At 34.2% G+C, this 23,898-nt stretch overlaps 1 protein-coding gene across 1 annotated transcript; it reads left to right on the top strand.

Moving 5' to 3' along the window:
* Positions 1-526: 526 nt before the first annotated feature.
* On the top strand, positions 527-18,785 carry LOC132756252 (uncharacterized). Its single transcript, XM_060747271.1, has 2 exons — positions 527-652; positions 18,085-18,785. The coding sequence occupies exon 2, from the start codon at positions 18,086-18,088 to the stop codon at positions 18,605-18,607; it is 522 nt and encodes a 173-aa protein (XP_060603254.1). The 5' UTR covers positions 527-652; position 18,085; the 3' UTR covers positions 18,608-18,785.
* Positions 18,786-23,898: the final 5,113 nt, after the last annotated feature.

Genomic DNA, 23,898 nt, shown 5'->3' on the forward strand with positions numbered 1-23,898 from the left:
GTGATGCATATATTCGATGTTAAAATGATTGTAGGCGTATAAATAATGACCCAATGTAATACAAAGAAAACGAAAAAGAAAAAAAACAAAACAAAAAATGACACGAAAAAGAAAGAAAAAAGATAAAAAGAAAGAAAGATAAGAACTTTTTAATCTGTCAAAATGTGTATTGATTTGATGATTTAATAATCTATTTTTGTCAATTATCTAATTGATGTGATTTTTGATTGGTTAGTTTCAGCTGTCAGTGACACGCGTTTTGTGTAAATATCAGTGTTACTGGGTCAAACAAATGAGCCGCGTCATGACAAAACCAACATAATGGGTTTGCGACCAGCATGGATCCAGACCAGCCTGCGCTTACAAACCCAATTTCAAGTAGAGAAACTGATAGCGAACAGCAGAGATCCTGATCAGACTGCGCGGAAACGCAGGCTGGTCTGGATCCATGCTGGTTTCAAACCCACTATGTTGGTTTCGTCATGACGCGGCTCAAATTGTGCATTGAAATTGCAAGAAAATCATATGAGGAATGTGGTGTTAATTCTATTTTGTTAATTATTTCTTGTAAATTAATTACGTGATAAGAAGAGAGGATTCTAAGTTTTCAATTTGTGATGACATTAACAGACTTTTCCGTCAACGTTTAGTGGTAAGTGGCTATATTATCATTTTTCTAATTTCACCTTTTAATATTCATGCTTCCAGGTTGATTTTACCGTCTAGTAATCTTGCCACTCTGGAAATTTCCTTTCGTTTGGTTTTTGTTATTGCCTAGTCTATAAATTTTCACCAAAAGTGCACTTTAATTTTTTGTAAACAATATTAGTAAGGTAAAAAAATATTCTGTGTCAATAATTTTTAATTTGATTCCGACAACCTAAATTATTTTCGACAGCATGGAACCAGCCACCTGACTATTTCCGCGCATTTCTGTCATGATCAATGCAGTTCCTTTACGCTCATTACAATAGAGAAAACTGATAGTCAACAGCATGATTGAACAGTACAGCCGGATAAAAGCTGTACTTATCCTTGTTTGGTTGCAAATAAAGTTGGTTGTTTTCTCGATTCGCGGCCATTTGTAGCAAATCAAAGACCTCCGGCCGCTTTTTCAAATTTTTTTATACTTTGAATAAAAAATCTAGGGAGATGATTTATTTTATGTTAATATGTGGTTATGTAATGTCTGAATAGTTAATCTGTAAATTAATTTACGATGAATTACCATTTGAAGCTGATAGTACTATTTTTTAGGTTTCCCAGAGCTTATATTTAGTTTTTAACTTGAACAGTTAATAACAACCCTTTTTAATTTTGACAATTTTGATTCATAAAGTTTATAGTATTAGTTTCATTAATGGATCACAAAATTAATATTTATAGTACTACTGGGACAATCATACTTTAAAACAAGCTACCGTTACGTCATTCATAATACATGCGCAAGATCACCGGACAATTGAATGTTGGGATTAAACATGGTGGTAAGTGTTTACATTGTTGCAATTCTGCAGTTAATTGAGTTATTTCCAAAAAATATTTGCGTCATTATATGTCTTTAAGATTTTTGCAAATAGGAAAATAATTTTGATTTTTTTGTATTTATTTGAATTGTAGTAAGTAAGCCGATAAGTGTTTAGGTGCGCAAGATTACCGGACAGCATCGTAATAATATGCATGCTTCACATTAGAGTTACGATTTTTTAACCTTCTAGTAAGTATATGTCCATGGGCTCTACTGGAAATATGCCTTCGGGTTTTTTACGGTTATTGCACACTACAGTACTTTATACATACTTTTACCAACACAGTCACATTCTCAATATTTTGTAAATCAATATTTAGTCAAGCGAAAAAGAGATATTGGGCATTTGGTCTTGTCTTAATTGTAATTTGAGCCGCGTCACGACAAAACCAACATAATGGGTTTGCGACCAGCATGGATCCAGACCAGCCTGCGCATCCGCGCAGTCTGATCAGGATCCATGCTGTTCGCTTTCCAACCCTATTACAAGTAGAGAAACTGATAGCGAACAGCATGGATCCTGATCAGACAGCGCGGATGCGCAGGCTGGTCTGGATCCATGCTGGTCGCAAACCCATTACGTTGGTTTTGTCGTGACGCGGCTCATTTGTAGCTATATATCATTTAACGAGCCTCCTAAGATTGCTTGACAGACTATTTCATTACAATTTTGTTTTAATACCTTTTTTATATAAAAATACATAAGTGTATGATGATTTAGTTTTTATAGCTCTAGCATCATTTTGAATTATATAGTAAATGTCTTGAATAGATAAATATGTAAATACTACATTTATTCGGATAATTACCATTTCGGACAGCCTCGATGAGTACTATTTTTTTTGGTTCCCAGAAGCTTATTATTTTAAAGTTTTTACACTTTTTGAAGGGGTACTCATTGGCTCTATAGCTGAACCCTTTTTTCCATTTGCATTTTGATAATCCATGAAGTTACAGTTATAAGATATTCTTGAATGGAAGACAAAATACCACCTTGTTTACATCTAGATGCTATCAGGACAAATTGTTTCAGATTCAACGCTGTTTTCTAAAGCACGAAAAGCATCTACTTGATATATAGTATGTTATAGCAACATAGGTATGTGACAGAAATGCATCTTCGGATACCCACGGTTGATAAACATGTAACATAACAAGTGCATACTTTTGAAAAATTGATGTAGATATCATTTGATAGTAGCATTGATTTTCAAACAGACGTGTAATATTTTACACAGTAGGAGAAGTTAATGATATTTTTTACTTGAAATGTTGCTAGCCGAAAAAATTATTACACTTAGTCAATTTTGCTTAAAACCCCTTATGTTGCTTTAAATATATAGAAATGACCTGAATGTTTTGCCAACAACCCAGTATCTTTCGAATGGGGTTTTAGAATTAAGAACATGTATGCGTTTATTTATTATGAAAGATTTTAGCTTTAAAATTGTATGCACAGAAATAAAATTTGGTATATATGTATAAAATTCTGGAAACAAAGTGATCCCTCGGAAGCATAAATCACAACAAAATAACATAAGAATTGCAGACTCGGTTTGATTGAGTCTGTAAATGAGAGATAATGAATAAGTGCAACATCCCTCACGCCCCCTAGCACCGGCTTGAGCGGTACTCAATTCTCAACACTTAATAGTGCTGGCATCAATGATCCCGAAGGACCAGAAAATATAACAACACTGAAGTGAAGTACGGGGCAACTTTTTACAGCTGCCACACAGAACTTGACACCTGCTGTTGTGAAGTACAACATTCTGGAAACAAAGTGATCCCTCGGAAGCATTAATCACAACAAAATTACATAAGAATTGCAGACTCGGTTTGATTGAGTCTGTACATGAGAGATAATGAATAAGTGCAACATCCCTCACGCCCCTAGCACCGGCTTGAGCGGTACTCAATTCTCAACACTTAATAGTCCTAGCATCAATGATCCCGAAGGACCAGAAAATATAACAACACTGAAGTGAAGTACGGGGCAACCTTTTACAGCTGCCACACAGCACTTGACACCTGCTGTTGTGAAGTACAAAATTCTGGAAACAAAGTGATCCCTCGGAAGCATTAATCACAACAAAATTACATAAAAATTGCAGACTTGGTTTGATTGAGTCATACAGATTCCTAAATTCACTGAAAATTTTAGCTTTATACGGTTTATCATTAAAAGATTATTACAGTTCAAACTTTCGAATGCGATTTTCTAAAAATGACAAAAAATGACATACGGGTTTGTAGTATTAAGCCATCGCATTATAACCAAATGCTCTCTTTTTATATTTTAACCGTAAAGGCAAGTTTGAAAACATGTCATTTACTAACATGTACGGTGGCACAAAGGTGACATGTGTGTGTTTTATTTATCTCGTGCGCACGAAAAACTATGTCGTTGCCATGAGTAACTACTCATGGCCACGAGTTACTAAGTAGTGGCCACGAGTCAGTTTAGTCGTGGGAACGAGATAATCTGTCGTGGCCACGAGTAACTATGTCGTGTCCACGAGATAGTTTAGTCGTGGGAAGGAGAAACTATGTCAAGACCACGAGTTAATAAGTCGTTGGAACGAGATAAATAACTTGTGGGAACGAGATAGTATGTAATGTAAAGTCGTGGGAACGAGGTACTTTTTCGTGGCCACGAGTAACTAAATCGTGGGCACGAGATAATTATCGTGGGAGTGAGATACTATGTCTTGGCCACGAGTAACTTAGAGGTGGCAAAGAAATAGATAAGTCGTGGGAACGAGATACTATGTCGTGGCCAAGAGTTACTAAGTCGTGGCCACGAGTAACTAAGTGATGACACGAGATAATGAACTTTGGGCAACGAGATACTATGTCGTGGCCACGATATACTATATCGTGGTCACGAGTACATGTAACTAAGTAATGTCACGAAATAGTAAAGTCGTGGGAACTAGATACTATGTCGTGGCCAGGAGTTACTAAGTCGTGGGCACGAGATAATTAAGTCTTAGGATAAGTTATTATGTCATGGCCACGAGTAGGTAAGTAGTGGCCACGATATAGTGAAGTCGTTGGAACGAGATACTCTGTCACGTGGCCACGAATTACTAAATCGTGGACACGAGTTAATTAAATAGTGGGAACGAGATACTATGCCATGGCCACGAGTAACTAAGTCGTGGCCACGAGAAAGTTTAGTCATGGGAACGAGATACTATGTCAAGGCCATTAGTTACTTAGTCGTTGCCACGAGATAGTTATTTCGTGGGAACGAGATACTATGTCGTGGCCAAGGGTAATTTAGTCGTTGCCACGAGATAATAAAGTCGTGGGACGAGATAAATAAGTCGTGGGAACGAGATACTATGTCGTGGTCACGAGTTTTCGCGTGGCTTGGTCATTTTTTGCACCGGCGATTTGTTCTTTCTCTATGTAAATTTCAGAAAAAAAACATCATTTTCACGAGCATACCGTTAAAAAACATTTGACCAATTCCAATGCAATTTCAATTTTGAACAACTTACGAGGTTCTTACAAAGGCCTAAAGTCCTAAACAAAGCGATATTTCCAGGATATTTCCTCATGGCATGGTCATTTTTTGCACCTGCGATTTGTTCTCTCTGTAAATTTCGGAAAAAAACATCATTTTCACGAGCCTACCGTTTAAAAACCATTTGACCAATTCCAATGCAAATTCGATTTTGTACAACTTAAGAGGGTTTTCTTTGCACACACAAAAGTCTTAAGCCCTAACCCAAGCAATATGTCCAGGAGATTTCCGCATGGCTTGGTCATTTTTTTGCAGCACAGGCGATTTGTTCCTTCTCTATGTAAATTTCGGGAAAAAAACATCATTTTCACGAGCCTACCGTTTAAAAACGATTTGACCAATTTAAATGCAAATTCAATTTTGTACAACTTAAGAGGGTTTCTTTGCACTTTCAAAGGCCTAAAGCCCTCATCCAAGCAATATTTCCAGGAGATTTCCGCATGGCTACGTCATTTATGCACCGGCGATTTGTTCTTTCTCTATGTAAATTTCGGGAAAAACATCATGTTCACGACCTTACTGTTCAAAAACCATTTGATAAATTCCGCTACAAATTTGATTTTGTACAACTATGGAGGGTCTTCTTTACATGTTTAAAGTATTAAAACCCTAACCCAACGAACATGTCCAGGAAATTTCCGCATCGCTTTTGAGAAAAAAAATCATTATTTCGTGCCAACTGTTCATACAGTGATCTTCCAACTTCATATAAATGTAAATCAGTGTTGGTGTGTTTGACAAAAATCTGCTTGAGAGACCTCGATCTTGCAGGGATTGATCTCATATACAGTTAGCCGTTACAAAATGAACTCTACATACTTGAAAAAAGGGTATTAGTTAAGCGGCTTTCCATCACTTCTATATAAGGCTTAATGACATAGAGATTTAACTAGAAGAAAAAAAAAGAGCAATTACTCCACGTTCTAAAGTCGCTATTCGGACCTGCGATTTATTCTTTATTTTTATAAAGTCTTAAGAAATTTCGTAAAAAAAACGCATCATTTTCTCGTGTCAACTGTTGAAAAAGCATTCGACCAATATCATTGAAGATTAAAGTTTGTACAACTTTGGAGGGTCTTCTTTGAAAATTATAAGGCCTAAAGCCCTAACCCAAGCAATATATCCAGGAGATTTCCGCATGGCTTGGTCATTTTTTTGCAGCACAGGCGATTTGTTCTTTCTCTATGTAAATTTCGGGAAAAACATCATTTTCACGAGCTTACCGTGAAAAACATTTGACCAATTCCAATGCAAATTCAATTGTGTACAACATTCGAGGGTCTTCTGCACATACAAAGGCCTAATGCCCTAACCTAAAAATTATGTCCAGGAGATTTCTGCGTGGCTTGGTCATTTTTTTGCACCGGCAATTTGTTCTTTCTCTATATAAATTTCGAGAAAATCATCATATTTACGAGCCTACCGTTTAAACACCATTCGACCAATTCCAATACAAATTCAATTTTGTACATCGTAAGAGGGTCTTCTTTGCACAAACAAAGGCCTAAAGTCCTAACTCAAGCAATATTTCCAGGAGATTTCCGCGTGGATTGGTTATTTTTTGCAGCACAGGCGATTTGTTCTTTCTCTATGCAAATTCTGGAAAAAACCATCGTTTTTACGAGCCTACCGTTTAAAAACCATTTGACCAATTCCAATGCAAATTCAATTTTGTACAACTTAAGAGGGTCTGAGAAAGGCTTAAAGTCCTAAACAAAGCGATATTTCCAGGAGATTTCCTCGTGGCTTGGTCATTTTTTGCACCGGCGATTTGTTCTTTCTCTGTAAATTTCGGAAAAAAACATCAATTTCACGAGCCTACCTTTGTACAACGTAAGAGGGTCTTCTTTGCGCAAACAAAGGCCTAAAGTCCTGACTCAAGCAATATTTCCAGGGGATTTCCGCGTGGATTGGTCATATTTCGAGAAAATCATCATATTTACGAGCCTACCATTTAAACACCATTTGACCAATTCCAATTCAAATTCAATTTTGTACAACGTAAGAGGGTCTTCTTTGACCAAACAAAGGCCTAAAGTCCTAACTGAAGCAGTAACAGATTTGACACCTTTGGCTGCCATTTTTTTGAAAAAATCAAACACACAAGAGGAAACTTCATTCGAACCACGATTTGCCAAAGACTCATTCCAGATGTTGCAGTAAGCATCACTATTGCCTAGACTGTAAATTGTCAAGTTATAGTTGTTTAGTTTTCCACGATCTACACTGTTTACTGATTATTCATTTTCTGATTTTGATGGCAAAAGCTGTAGCTCGACTCAGACTACTCTTAAATTGAGTAGAAATAGTATTATCATTTGAAGACAATGATAAAGATTTGGTACTGTTGTTATGTTGTATGTTGTAATTTAAACAATAATGATAGCAATTAAGCATAGTCCTGTTATAGTTCTGTTATTTTATGTATAATAATCAAAGTTTTACATTTTTGCAGTTACTGTTACAATGTTACATGTACATTAAATTTAAAAAAAACAATTGCTCTTTACTTGTCTCTCAATTATATTTATGAATTGAACTTTAAAAAAAGAAAAATTGAGTTGAAAGCAAAAAAAACAACATTTTACATTCATTTCCATCTCAAGAATTCAAAAAATTTGGGTGCAAAAACTTGTGTAACTACACTTACATGACTTATTGCACATAAAAATGTCAGCGCAAAAAGTCATGTAAGTGAAATATAACATCAAATATCTTTAAAGCAATATTTTAAACTTTATCTGTTAATATACCATTCTAACAGAAAAATTTAAATATGTATAAAATCAATTCAAATTAAAATATATTGTTTAATGGATATTAGAAAAATAGTTTTTTGCTTCTCCTGAACATTTTTTAAAATGTAAGTTACAGTACCTTTTGCGCCAACATGACGAAATGACTAACCAAGCCACGCGGACATCTCCTGGACATATTACTTGGGTTAGGGCTTTAGGCCTTATAATATTCAAAGAAGACCATCCAAAGTTGTACAAACTGGAATCTTCAACGATATTGGTCGAATGGTTTTTCAACAGTTGACACGAGAAAATGATGCGTTTTTTACGAAATTTCTTAAGACTTTATATAAATAAAGAATAAATCGCAGGTCCGAATAGCTACTTTAGAACGTGGAGTAATTGCTCTTATTTTCCTCGAGTTAAATCTCTATGTCTTTAAGCCTTATATAGAAGTGATGAAGTGCCTCTTAACTAATACAATCTTTTTTCTTTTCTTTTTTTCAAGTATGTAGCGTTCATTTTGTAACGGCTAACTGTACATGAGATCAATTCCTGCAAGATCGAGGTCTCTCAAGCAGGTTTTTGTCACACACACCAGCACTGATTTACATGTATATGAAGTTGGAAGATCACTGTATGAACAGTTGGCTCGAAATAATGATTTTTTTCTGAAAAATTTATACACTTTATATACAGAAAGAGCAAATCGTCGGAAAATGACCTAGCCATGCGGAAATCTCAAGGACATGTTCCTTGGGTTAGAGTTTTAATACTTTAAACATCTAAAGTAGACCCTCCATTCTTGTACAAAATCAAATTTGTACAGGAATTAATCAAATGGTTTTTGAACGGTAAGGTCGTGAACATGATGTATTTTCCGAAATTTACATAGAGAAAGAACAAATCGACGGTGCATAAATGACGTAGCCATGAAATATTGCTTGGATGAGGGCTTTAGGCTTTTGAATGTGCAAAGCAAACCCTCTTAAGATGTACAAAATTGAATTTGCATTTAAATTGGTCAAATCGTTTTTTTTACGGTAGCCTCGTGAAAATGATGTTTTTTCCCGAAATTTTCATAGAGAAAGAAAAAATCGCCTGTGCTGCAAAAAACTGACCAAGACATGCGGAAATCTCCTGGACATATTGCTTGGGTTAGGGCTTAAGGCTTTTGTATGTGCAAAGAAGACCCTCTTAGGTTGTACAAAATCAAATTTGCATTGGAATTGGTCAAATGGTTTTTAAACGATACGCTCGTGAAAATGATGTTTTTTCCGAAATTTACAGAGAAAGAACAAATCGCCGGTGCAAAAAATGACCAAGCCACGAGGAAATCTCCTGGAAATATCGCTTTGTTTTGGACTTCATGCCTTTGTAAGACCCTCTTAAAGTGTACAAAATTGAATTTGCATTAGAATTGGTCAAATGGTTTTTAAACCGTAGGCTCGTGAAAACGATGTTTTTTTCCCCGAATTTGCATAGAGAAAGAACAAATCGCCTGTGCACGCGGAAATCTCCTAAAAATATTGCTTGGGTTAGGACTTTAAGCCTTTGTTTGTGCAAAGAAGACCCTCTTAAGTTTTACAAAATTGAATTTGTATTGGAATTGGTCAGATGGTGTTTAAACGGTAGGCTCGTAAATATGATGATTTTCTCGAAATTTATATAGAGAAAGAAAAAATCGCCGGTGCAAAAAAAATGAGCAAGACACGCGGAAATCTCCTGGACATATTATTTGGGTTAGTGCATTAGGCCTTTGTTTGTGCAAAGAAAACCCTCGAAGGTTGTACAAAATCGAATTTGCATTGGAATTGGTCAAATGGTTTTTTCACGGTAGTCTCTTGAAAATGATGTTTTTCTCGAAATTTACAAAGAGAAAGAACAAATCGCCTGTGCTGCACAAAAATGACCAAGCCATGCGGAAATCTCCTGGACATATTGCTTGGGTTAGGGCTTAAGGCTTTTGTATGTGAAAGAAGACCCTCTGAAGCTGTACAAAATTGAATTTGCATTGGAATTAGTCAAATGGTTTTTAAACGGTAGGCTCGTGAAAACGATGGTTTTTCTCCCGAATTTGCATAGAGAAAGAACAAATCGCCGGTGCTGCAAAAAATGACCAAGCCACGAGGAAATCTCCAGGACATGTTCCTTGGGTTAGGGTTTTAGTACTTTAAACATGTAAAGAAGACCCTCCATAGTTGTACAAAATCAAATTTGTAACGGAATTAATCAAATGGTTTTTGAACGGTAATGTCGTGAACATGATGTTTTTCCCGAAATGTACATACAGAATAAACAAATCGCCAATTACTCCACGTTCTAAAGTTGCTATTCGGACTTGCGATTTATTCTTTATTTTTATAAAGTCTTAAGAAATTTCGTAAAAAACGCATCATTTTCTCGTGTCAACTGTTGAAAAACCATCCGACCAATATCGTTGAAAATTCCAGTTTGTATAACTTTGGAGGGTCTTCTTTGAATATTATAAGGCCTTAAGCCCAAGCCCAAGTAATATGTCCAGGAGATTTCCGCGTGGCTTGTAGGGTTATTTTTGTTTCATTTTTGAATAAGAAATCTATTTTTATTATATTTTCTCAGGAGTGTTTTCCATTTAGTTAAATAAGAACTTAAATAACTTAAATTAACTTTGCTTTCATATTAAACTGTAAATTATGACCAACGTATATATTGTAGTAGATTTTGAAATGTTATAAACTAGAATAACGATATTTGAGAAATGTAAATTCATCTAAATTGTGAATGATCTTTGTTTGATTGAAACCTTAAAGTTTATAGTTAACCCGGGTTTGCAAGCTTAGTAAACCTGCTATATTTTGGGGTCTCGTCCGGGATGAAAAAACAAAATTCAAAATTGTCTAGGAAAATGACAACGCCACCACATTCTTGGTGGATACCTTTAGAAGATAAAAACAAAAAGATTTCATTCAAGGAAAGTCATGTGACTTCGCCACTACACGCAAGTTGTTTTGATAACGAAATAGTTATGTTCAATAAACCGAAACAAACTCTCAAAAATGTTTCAACTCAAAGTGAACCTATATCTTCCCTTCATGAACCTTCTTTCATATCTAAACATATAAAATCTGAAACTAGGAGCACAAATACACCGAGCATAAGTGAAGTTTCATTTTACAATGAAAATAATTCACATTTTCAAAGTACATCAAGACAATATGATATACAAAATAAAAGAAGGGATCTTCTCAAAATTTTGATAGATACAATAAAAGTAGGGGATCTTCTCAAAAGTTTGATATATACAATAAAAGTAGTGGATCTTCTCAAAAGTTTGATATTCACACTAAAAGTAGGGGATCTTCTCAAAATTTTGATGATCTGGCACCCCATGGAAAGAAACCTACTCAAAGGTATTTTCCACAAAGATTAGAACATGATGATAATGTAAACATGCAGAATCCAATACAGGGACCGTCTCAAACTGAGTACAACACACAGGGACATTCTCAAAGTGATCAGCATTTAATTTTCTCAAAACAAGCATCAAACAATGACAGTTTCCTTTATTCTCACGACACGGGGCCATCTCAAACTTATCAAATTAACTCTCATGCCAATGGGTTTTGTCAGAACCTCACAGAATTATCTCAAAGGGTTCAAGATCAAAACTCTAGGCAAACACGTGGTACATATAGGCAGTATTTTGATAAACGTTATAGTAATGAAGACTTTAATGACAGAGACAATTTCATAAATTTTCATCAGGGGCCATCTCAAAATCATTATCCCAATCATGAAATAAATAATAGTCAGTGCTATGACTAGCAAAATGATGTACTGCCACACAATGTAGATCAGTATGAACATACATTAGCAGGACAGAAGGGGCATTTGGGGTCCCCCCAATTCACACACAACCCTGAACACCAAGTTTCTGCACCCTACTTTAATGGGCAAATGGAAGTCCATTTTGTTGATCATAGAAGGCATCCATTAAATGACACACATACTATCAATAGTTCAAACTCATTCACAGAATGGCAATACATTCTTTTCATAGGGCCAGAAAAAGCAACCTTTTAAGCCACAAATGCAAAACTTCAACAGTACATATTAAACCTACCTTTAGGATTACAAACTGAAATCTCAGTTTTGTCTTAGGCAACAAAGCAAAAGGCCTGATTAAATTTGATGGGGGTCAATCGAATGGAAGAGATTATATTGTTCACTTTGAAAAAGTAGCAATTTGGAATCAATGGGATCAAGTTGAAAACTTGAAAGCCCTTACAAAGTATTGCCCCATGGGGGACCTGTTAAAAAAGCTTTTAGTGATCTTAACCCAAAACTTTTTGGAAAAATTTGTTACTTTTTTGGTCATTTTCTTAACCGTAGTTTTAACCCCCCTAAACGGGGAAACAGCATTTCGCTGTAAATTTCAGAAATGAAAACAAAAAAAAATCGAAACACCCTTCTAAAATTTTGGCTACACTTTACAAAAAATTAGCTGTAAAAGTTTTTCCAACAGAAACGGGACTAAAACCAAAGGAGAGATAACATAAATTGTTTAAATTTAAAAAATGGTTTTTAAGCTTGAACGTAAGTAAATTGTACAATAAGCCCCCCCAAAAACATTTATCTGCAAATAAATCCAATAAAATTTTGGGAACCCCTTTGAAATTTCCCTCAGGATCTAGCAAAGATTTGAGAAAGGCATCACACCCTTGCAAAAACCATTTAAATTTAAAAGAAAAAATGTTCCCAAAGAAGAATAGCATCCCTTTAAAAACTTTAAAATAAAAATTTTTCTAAAGAAAATAGAAGCAATCAAATGGGCAGAGACAGATCAAACTTTGAATTTTTAAAAATGCCCAAAAAAATTCACATTCCCATAAAATGTCCACGTTTAGAAAAAGGAAAAACCAAATTGGGGAGGCTGATTTTGACCCCAAAAGTTTGCCTTTGAAAAAACAAAAGAAAAGGGGCCCAAATAACTTTTATTTAAACATTGCCAACAATTTAAACGTTTTATTTTTTAAAAATCATTTTTTAAACGATTATTGTTCCAAGGCAAAAAATAAAAAACCAAAGGTTTTTTTTTCTTTCCTTTTAGCATAAATTTTCCAAAAAAAAAGTTCAAAAGGGGAAAATAGGAATTTTAAAATGATACAAAATTTAAAAACGGGTTTTAATGTTAATTTAACAAAAAGAAATTGATTTTTTTAAAATTCCAAGGGGGGGCCGGGTTAAAAAAATTTTAAATTTTAAAAACCACTAGAAAAAATTTTAAATTTGTTTCCTTTGACTTTCCCTTGTGGGGGCCCCTTGAAGATATTTTGCCCGTTTTTTGGTTAGGACAAATTTCCTTAAAAATTTTTGATGTAAATTGAAATTTGGAAAAAGGGCTTGAATGATTTTTTGGAAAAACACAAAAATAATCTTTTCCCAAAAGAAACAACAACATCAACTCACTTTTCCAAAAGGATCCCCCCGCATAAAAATTTTAGAAAATCAAATTTACTGTTCACCCCCCAAAATAGAGGGCCCACATTTTTTTTGGTTTCAAAAGGCATTTTTTAACCCATTAATGATGCAAAAAAGGAGGGTTCCTTAGGGCCCAAGCCTTTGTTTATCTGACCAATGAACATACCAGTGTCACTTATAAATTAACAAATCAAATCGTCAAAATTTGACAAGAATCTAACTATAGGCAACATTCAGTCTGTATCTTCCGTAAGTGAACTTGACAATAAGGAAACAACAAGCGTCATGCCTTGTGAGCTTCCTAGTCATTTACAACCTTTACTTCATGAAGCTTCTGATAACCTAACTAAAGAACAATTAGAACAGTTAAGATATGTTCTCTATGAATTTAAGGACATTTTTACAGATGATTCACGGAATATTACACAAACTGATATAGTAAGAACATCATATTGATGTAGGTGACTCAAAACCCATAAAAATACCACCAAGGCGTGTGCCTTTGTCACAAAAACAAGTAATTGAAGATGAAGTACAGAACATGTTAGACAAGAATATAATTGAACCAAGTTCAAGTGCATGGGCAGCACCTGTAGTACTTATAAAGAAACCTGATAATTCAACCCGGTTCTGTCTAGATTACAGAAAACTTAACTCTGTTACAAAGAAAGATGCTTATCCTCTCCCAAAAATCAATGATGCTCCTGATACCCTCTCAGGTTCCAAATACTTTTGCACACTAGATTTAGCTTCAGGCTATTGGCAAATAAGAATGGACTCTGCCGGCAAAACCTCTCACAGCATTTAGTACACATGTTGGTCACTTTCAATTCAAGGTCATGCCTTTTGGCTTATCAAATACCCGGCGACCTTTGAACGTTTGATTGAACTGGTACTAAGAGGTATGCAATGGAAACAATGTTTATGTTATCTAGACGACATAAGTTGTTTTGGTCCTGATTTCGATACAACACTTCAAAATTTAAAGCAAGTTTTCCTGCGTTTTCGCGCTGCAAATTTGAAGCTTAAGCCAAAGAAATGTCACCTTTTCAAAAAACAAATACAATATTTGGGCCACCTTGTGTCAGAGGAAGGCATTTCTTGTATTCCTGACAAGATAGATGATATTAAGAATTGGCCATCACCAAATAATAAAAATGAATTTAAGAGCTTTTTAGGCCTTTCTTCATATTATAGGAAGGTTATTCCTGCTTATTCTCAGCTTACTTTCCCACTCAGTGAACTGACTGAAAAGAAAAGAAAATTTGTATGGACACAAAAGTGTCAAGAAAGTTTTGACAAATTAAAAGATAAATTAACAGAACCTCCAATTCTAAGTTTTCCCACAGAAGAAGATGGATTTTATTTTAGATACTGATTGTTTGTAATACATGCATTGGCTGTGTCTTGTCACAAATACAAAACGGGGAGGAGAAAGTGATCTCTAATGCTAGCAAATCTCTTAGCAATCGCAACAAAAATACTGTACAACCTTTATAGAACTTTTAGCAGTAGTAACTTTTGTGAAACATTTTAGACACTATCTTTGGGGCAGAAAGTTCTTAGTAAGAACTGATCATGCTTCCTGTTATGGCTTAAAAACTTCAAAGAACGGAAGGTATGTTAGTTCGCTGGTTAGCTGTACTTGACACCTATGATTTTTCTGTGCAATATCGTAAAGGTGTCCTACATGCTAATGCAGATGCATTATCAAGAATACCAGTCCGTAAAAATCATGCAAAAGAGAAAGTTGTCCTGACTGTGGAACAATTATTTAAACAAACATCAAGAGGATGAAAATCATAAGATGTCTTGCTCTACAGGGAAAACGTCCACAAATCAGAAAGGAAGTAGTACTAAAGACAATGGAAAATTTCCATCTACTTCTCAAACAGTTATACCTATTTACAAAAACGCAGACTTGCACCCTGAAAACAATCATACATTAACATGTACAATAAATACTGAATTAAATGATATTGTTTCAAACCAACGTCAAACTGAAAACCAACCTCCTGTTTTAAACTCAAACTGGTTTGGTAAATGGTCCAATGTGGAGCTCTTAGAATTTCAAAAACAAAGATTCAGATATCAGTGTCATACTAAATCTTAAGAAAAAATTGCTGGAAAAGCCATCAAAAGTTGAAATTGCTAAATATACTACAAATGTTAGGACATTATGGAGTCTTTGGGAGTCTTTAATCTTAATATACAACTTGCTTTGGCGAAAACATGACAACAAATCTTTACGTTTTATTCTTCTTTAAAAACTAAGGTCTGAAGTATTTCAACAGTTACATAGCACTAGAATATCTGGCCATCTCGGTCGTGACCGAACTATTGCTTCCATTAAAAAAAGAATTTTTTGGCCTTACTTTACAAGTGATATTAAGCGCTGGGTAAATTCATGTGAAATGTGCTCCAGAAGAAAGCCAGGCCCTGGTTGCGGCAAGTCTCAGTTACAACAAGACATATCTTACCAGCCTTTAGACCGTATAGCCCTTGATATTCTAGGACCTTTACCTCCCACTTCTGATGGCAATCTTTATGTAGTAGTAATAAGTGACTACTTCACTAAATTCACTGAAGCTTATGCCCTAAAGGATCATACTGCACTCACAGTAGCAGACAAATTAGTGGCTGAGTTCATTTGTAAATATGGTATTCCTTCAATTGTCCTCACCGATCAAGGTCCCGAGTTTGAGTCAATTCTTTTTAGTGAAATGTGTCGCTTACTAGGTATACAAAAACAAGGACAGTTTCGTATAATCATAGGTCTGATGGCTTATCAGAAAGAAACATACGAACCATCCAAATGATGTTAGCCATGTTCGTAAATGAAAACAGGAACGATTGGGATGACCATCTTCCTTTTATTATGATGGCTTACAGATCAAGTGTGCACGATAGTACAAAATGTACGCCTAATTTACTTATGTTTGGCAGGGAAAACACAATGCCTATTGACGTTATGTATGAAGACCCTCCTAACACCCTAGAACGTCTTTGTCCATCTCAGTATGTACAATGGTTAAGGCATTCTATGTCCAAAACATACCAAAAAGTTTGCTGAGCAACTTAACACTTCTGCTACACGTCAGAAACGAACATATAGCAAAGGTCTTAAACCAAGGTCTTTTGACCCAGGTGATTTAGTATGGAGATGGTATCCTCCAACAGCTAATGCCAAGTTAGGTTTAGGTTGGGTAGGCCCATATAAAGTATTGGAAAAAATTTCCATAACAACATATCAAATAGAGCACCAAGTCTTCCATAAAAAACGTGTGGTACATGTTGATCATCTCAAAAGATGCTTTACTGAACAAACCTCTCAAAATGAGATAAACTCTCATCAAGAGGATATCTCTACTTCATTATCAAACATTCCCGTTTCTATTGATGAAGAAAGGGAAGGGATTAGTGAAAATGATAATGTAAATAGTGAGATACCCATTTCTCCATATCGCACTAGGGTGGGACGCAAAGTAAAACCAAAGGTGATTTTCTCGCCTAGTTAAGAGGTTGTTTATTAATTAATCATTGATTTGTATCTGCTAAAACATAGTTTTGGCACTTAGTTTATCTCATTAGAATGTTTCAATATTGTTAACATTTAAAATTTCATACTTAAATTAACATTATTGTATAGTGGATAAATGTATGTGTTAAAATAATGCATTATGATTTTGTTTCCACTATAGATCATATTTAAAGTATTAAAATTAAAAACCCCAAAACTTATTTGTTGCTTGAGAAATCCAAAATGGAAATTAATTTTCCAAAATGGTATACAAATGTACAAGCTTCTTAATATTAACTTATACATGTAAAATATAAAATATTATACAAAGACTTATTTGTAGACTTGTACCTATTTTAAAAGATACAATTACAAATAAATTAAATGAATTGTATATTTAACTTAACATTATATTTTTGTTGTAAATAATAATTATGCGCAATGAATAATTATGGATATACATGTACATATTGTACTTATACATGTCAGTGTGTGTTTGTTAAAACAAAACAAATAAAATGTTTATGATAAATGCTAAATTGTTAATTAAAAATCTACATAAATGATAAAAAATATATATATTTAAAACTAAAAGTAATGATTTGGAAATTATAGTTATAGTTTTTTCCTATATGTATATAAAAAAATCAAATATCCGAAGCATTGGTAACATTGTGGCTTAGCTTGTGTTATGAACAACCCTTTGAATCACTAACAGTCTTTTGTATTGCTATTTATTTCATAAAGTTACTATCTTAATGATTCTGTTCCATATTACTCAGAAATAGATTTAACCTATTTAATTATGTATGGACAATAACATGTAAACTTTGGTCTTCAGCATTCAATGTGCAAGTTGCCCTAAATGCTATTATCCATGTTTACAAGACCTAGAAATTATTTTCTGTGGGAAAATCTTATTGTCCAGGCCAGGATATATGATTTAATTGATTAAATGTTTTCTTAATATAAGAAGAGTTTAGTTAAAGTTAAATATTAACATTCCATTGTCGAATAAGGACATCTTTTAAAATCTTGACTGACAATAATGAATCGAATTTATGTACAATTCTTTTCTTTATTTCATGCCAATATGTTTTTCTTGTCTATTGATAGCGCAGGGGTTATCCTGGAAACTAAAGCTGTCCAGCCCAGGATATTTGGCAATGGAAGTTCTAAGAGAATTCTGCAATAAAATAACATTAATATCAATCAATCAATCAATTTTTACCTTGGTATAAGCTACTGAAAGCAAAAATTACTTTCACCTGTTTTTTTTTTTTTGTTGTTATCCTTTCAGCATGGAATTTCTTGATCTTTGCGTTCCTCAAGAAGAAATGGAGAATTTTCTCCAAGCTGATGTTAAGTCGCCTGAATCAGTGCAAATGCCATTTTGGCCTGGAGTACCAACTGAGTGTCCAGTCACCGTATGTAAAACCGTCTATGCTAAATTTATGGGGTTTGAAAGACACTGGAATTCGGTACATACTCCAGAAAAATTATCCTTCCAGTGTTCATGTTGCAAGTCAAAGTACTGGAGAAAAGATATAGCAACGAAACATCTGAGGCAGAAACATAATTTGAAAGATGTATCAATCTATGAACAGATGGAACCAAACAAAATGTACATTGACCCAGGGAATATATTACCATTTCGGCCTAACCATCGAGTTCGATTAGCAGAAAAACGGAAACAACAACTGTTACAGCGGAATACATCACTAGTGACAGAAAAGGCCGATTGCAGAGATGAAGAAATTCTTTTTGACAAACACGGAAATACCATAGGGAAAACTTTCAGAAAGAAGCAGAAAACTATGTGATAATTGACATTATGCCTATTTTCATTGGATTGAATATTTTGGTACAATTATATCCGCACCTTCAATTATCATAATCTTTTGTGTTGTATAATTTATTTTATAATGTAAAATGTCACAATAAAAATATATTTTCTTTTTAATTCTGCAAAATGTTAATTGAAATCAAAATTGCGCTATGCATTTAAAAGATTATACAGTACAGTGAATGTTATCTTATTTAGTTCTCAGACTGAAAATTTAATAAAATTATTTTAAAATTTACTACATTGCTTGGTTTTAAAAGTTTGTTTTAAGGAAGGTGGAATGTGGCAGATTTTGATTATTTCTAAAACAATTTTATTTATCTTTTATTCATTAAAGTAATTTCTCTCTAAATTTCTTCTGTTTACGGTAAAGCATTTCAGATTCACTTAAATCCATGACTTTTCAAGTGTAAGATTGATCCTCTTAAATTTTTGGTCAATTCAAGATTAATGATTTAATGTTACGCTCTTATGGTTTTTTCTTATTTATTGATAATGTTTTCTTAAGTAATTGTTTAATTTGAAACTATCTCTATTTCCTTTATTTTCTAGCATGAGATTTTTACTGAGTTCACTTTTTGTCAGACTATATAAGAAAGAGTTTGACCTTCTCAATTGCTTATGCCTCAAGGACGCCAAGGTAGCTTATACCTAGTCAACGAGATAAGCCACAATTTTTACCAATGTAGGGTTATTTTTGTTTCATTTTTGAATAAGAAATCTATTTTTATTATATTTTCTCAGGAGTGTTTTCCATTTAGTTAAATAAGAACTTAAATAACTTAAATTATCTTTGCTTTCATATTAAACTGTAAATTATGACCAACGTATAGATTGTAGTAGATTTTGAAATGTTATAAACTAGAATAACGATATTTGAGAAATGTAAATTTAATAAAAGTCATCTAAATTGTGAATTCTTTCTCTATGTAAATTTCGGGAAAAAACATCATTTTCACGAGCCTGCCGATTAAAAACGATTTGACCAATTCAAATGCAAATTCAATTTTGTACAACTTAAGAAGGTTTTCTTTCCTAAAGTCGTAACCCAAGCAATATGTCCAGGAGAATTCCGCATGTCTTGTTAATTTTTTGAACCGGCGATTTGTTCTTTTTATATGTAAATTTCGAGAAAAAAAACATCATTTCACGAGCCTACCGTTAAAAAACGATTTGACCAATTTAAATGCAATTTCAATTTTGCACAACTTTAGAGGGTCTTCTTTGCACATACAGAGGCCTTAAGCCCTTATCCAAGCAATATTTCCAGGAGATCTCCGCGAGACGTGTTAATTTTTTGCATACAGTGGTCTTCCAACTTCATATAAATGTAAATCAGTGCTGGTGTGTGTGACAAAAACGCGCGTATGAGAGCTCGATCTTGCAGGAATGGATCTCGTGTACAGTAACCGTTACAAAATGGACGCTACGTACTAAAAAAGAAAAAAATTGTATTAGTTAAGAGGATCTTCATCACTTCTATATAAGGCTTAAAGGCAGAGAGATTTTACTCGAGGAAAGTAAGAGCAACTATTCCATGTTCTTAAGTCGCTATTCGGACCTGCGATTTATTCTTTATTTTTATAAAGTCTTAAGAAATGTCGTGAACAAACTCATCATTTTCTTGTGTCAACTGTTGAAAAATCATTTGACCAATATCGTTGAAAATTCGAGTTTGTACAACATTGGAGGATGTTCTTTGCACATTAAAAGGTATAACGCCCTTACCCAAGTAATATGACTATGAGATTTCCGCGTGGCTTGGTCAATTTTTGCACCGCTATTTGTTCTTTCTCTATATAAATTTCGAAATAAACACATCATTTTCACGAGCCTGTCGTTCAAAAACAATTTGACCAATTCCAATGCAAGTTCAATTTTGTACAATCTTAGAGGGTCTTCTTTGCACATACAAAAGCCTTAAGCCCATACCCAAGTTCCAGGAGATCGCAGACTCAGTCATCTTTTGCACCGGCGATTTTTTTTTTTCTCTATATAAATTTCGGGAAAATTATCATATTTACGAGCTTACCGTTCAAATACCATTTGACCAATTCCGTTGCAAATTCAATTTTGTACAACTTTGGAGGGTCTTCTTTGAACATTACAAGGCCCAAAGCCCTAATCCAAGTAATATTTCCAGGAGATTTCCGCGTGGCTTGGTCATTTTTTGCACCGGCGATTTGTTTCACCAATTCCAATGAAAATTAGATTTTGTACAACCTTAGAGGGCCTTAAGCCCTAACCCAAGTAATATGTCCAGGAGATTTAACAGTCGAAACCCAATCAATATGTCCGTGAAAATTATGCATGGTATGGTTGTTTTTTTAACGTTATGCACACTGATCCATTGTTAAATGAACGCTAATGATATAGAAGCATGTCTCAGTTTGCCTCCTTCTCTGTAATAAATGACTCAGAGGCTTAACGGAAGGATAGTTACAGGATGAGGCCGCGTAAAGTTGATGCTAGTTGGACCGGCGATTTGTTCTTTCAGTAAGTATAGTGTAAGAAATTTACGTAAGATTTTGGACCTCAGTGGAGTTGCTTTATATGAAAATATCATGTCGGTTTAACCGATATTTACTATTTACTCTGGTGCGTGTGCTAACTGTTATTCACAAAGGAATTACGTACAAATATCCTGCGATAGATCTTAAATGGGTTGTAAATGGGGTCAAGTGTTAGTTTGTGCATGTTATAAGATTTTCTAACACATTTTCACAGTTCAATAACAACAACGATATATTGCATTGTAATGTCTTCGGCTCAAAATACATTCAAAATGGCATCAACTTTAGTTATATAGTAGCGTTGTTATTCATTTTTTTAATCAAAATCATACCATACATATTATATAGAAAATGTTTTAAGTATTTGTCTTACGAACAGAGATATAAATGTGTTTTAATTAGGAAGATATTTGACAATGAAGGAGGTGTAGATGTAGGTTAGTTTGATTTTAATGATTCCTTTAATTCAAAAGCTCTTAATAAATACTTTGTAAAGAGAAAATGCTGTCAGTTATTATCACTCATACTACTAAATAACTCATTAGTTAATGGAGCAACTAACCATTCTGCTTTAAAATAAGTTTATCTAATATCACTGTACAAAGTGCAAACAATCAGCTAGGAAATGCACTTCGTTTTCAATAGAATAAACATTGTCTCTGTGACAATATGTACAAAACGTATAACCTCTAGTAAGGCCTTTTCTATCATGTGAGTGTATGAACAGCGAAAATTAGCCAGCATGCGCTTTTGTAAATACGATAATGGCATTGATAGGTATAACTCTGCATTAATAGCACTTTTATACAGTTTGTAACTCAATGATTTGGAAGAGTTCTTGATCTCACTTAAATGTTCTGGTATGCGCAATATTTTAGTCTCAGTGTGAATGCACCTAGAATCAAAGCACAAAAGGCGCTGAATTTGTTTGGGTCTCAGAATGTACGAAAGGTGCAGGTTGTGAGATTATATGTATAGTGCCACCAATGCTTTCCAGCGTTTTAATTGTAGTAAATTGGCTATAAGACTTATTGCAACACTGATATGCAATCCAATGTTTATTTGACTTAAACAATTTGAAAAAAAAAAAAATGGTTTGCCTTTACTAGGATTTGAACTCCAGACCTCTCGCTTCATAGGCGAGCGCGAAAACCCTTCAGCCACGGTGAATTTATATGTGAACGGCCTGAAGAAAACCATATTATTCTAAATTAGGGCTTGTAACGACTTTAACTGTTGTTTAACACAGATGTAAATAATCCTGGAGCTTACTATAAGCATGTATATTTATAAAGAATCAAAGGGATGCAAGTTCTGTGGTATTTTCTGATCTTTGCAATCTTAATCGTACTGTATATCTGTATGCATTTTCCTGTATAAGTTTATTTTTATGTATTATAATTCATTTTGCAAGGCACCAGAGTTTGATACATACGGAATTCTGCATAACTAGAGATGCATCAAAAAATCATTTATGTTCATTTTTTTACGACAGTCACACTTTATCCTTGCATATCATGGCTACTTCCTTAACAAAGACACTTAAAAAAGAATTTAAAAAAAAAGTTTCCTCGACTTGGATTTGAACTCCAGACCTCTCACTCCTGAAGCGAGCGCGTTACCCCTGCACCACGGAGAAGTTATACAAATAATATCTGAATAACATCAGGTCATTCTAGATTTAGAACTTCCATTGCATTTCGGGTTTGTTATCCTTATTAATTTCGAGGTATTTTGTTCAGGATAAACCTGTTGTTTAAAATTGAAGTAAATAATTTAGCGAAAATCTTCTCGCCCAAACAGTCCGACATGTAGAATCTATATATTCCACTACTCGGTTTGTGTAGTATTCGGTAATCGACAGCGCTAAAAATAGTATTTTCATTGATAAAATCATATTCATCCGCGTAATTTGTGATTGTGCATTTATTGACAATTCTATTAGCCAACGCTATTTTTAAACTTTGAATGCGTTGTTATTTGTTGGATACTTGTAACAAAATAAAAATATTTCTTTCTTTTAAATCGCTAGTTTTAAGCTGTTTTGAGAACTACTTGTTGTTAGGTTTGTTGTGAACTTCTGTGTCAGAGGTTGAATGTCCGCTTTGTATTTACTTAATTTCGATCAGAAAATACAATAAAACAATATTAGAAATCTTCGACCATTCGGGAAATATTTTGCTTGAAAATTAATTCGCCTGTCTTTGACCATCTTTACGCAGTGATCTCCCCTGCATTTTTCGGTGTTAGTGTACATATAAAGGGAAGTAACCGCTTCAAAAAAGTGGACTACTTTCGGCGTTTGCAATTAACAACATTAGACTCTGAAATTTCGCTACCATTATTTGTTTGGTCTGACGACCCAAACAAATAAAAACCGCTTGATTGCCTACTTTGTAGCCAGATCTGTATTGATATAGGAAGTGTTTTACATGTTCTCCCCATGAAACACGACCCGCTTCGTCTAAACGTTTTAACATAACATAACACTGTTTTGATTAATATAACATAACTGTTAAAGGTATCTTATGTGGGCATATATGTTAATTTGGTCCAATACTTAGTATATCTCGTGATACATGTGTATATGTCACAGATAGTGGGTGTCTAACCACATTCACTAAGTGCGACAAAAATTTGCAGCATTTTGATTCATGCAACCTTCACGTTTACAAAAAATGAACATTGTATTTGTTCGAGAATTTGGCGTGGTTTGTGTCCCCATATTTCTGCTTTTTTGCATAGATAACAACCC

This window comes from Ruditapes philippinarum, unplaced genomic scaffold, assembly GCF_026571515.1.
Source record: "Ruditapes philippinarum isolate M1 unplaced genomic scaffold, ASM2657151v2 ctg7123_1_1_1_1, whole genome shotgun sequence".
In the NCBI taxonomy this organism is placed as follows: Eukaryota; Metazoa; Mollusca; class Bivalvia; order Venerida; family Veneridae; genus Ruditapes; species Ruditapes philippinarum.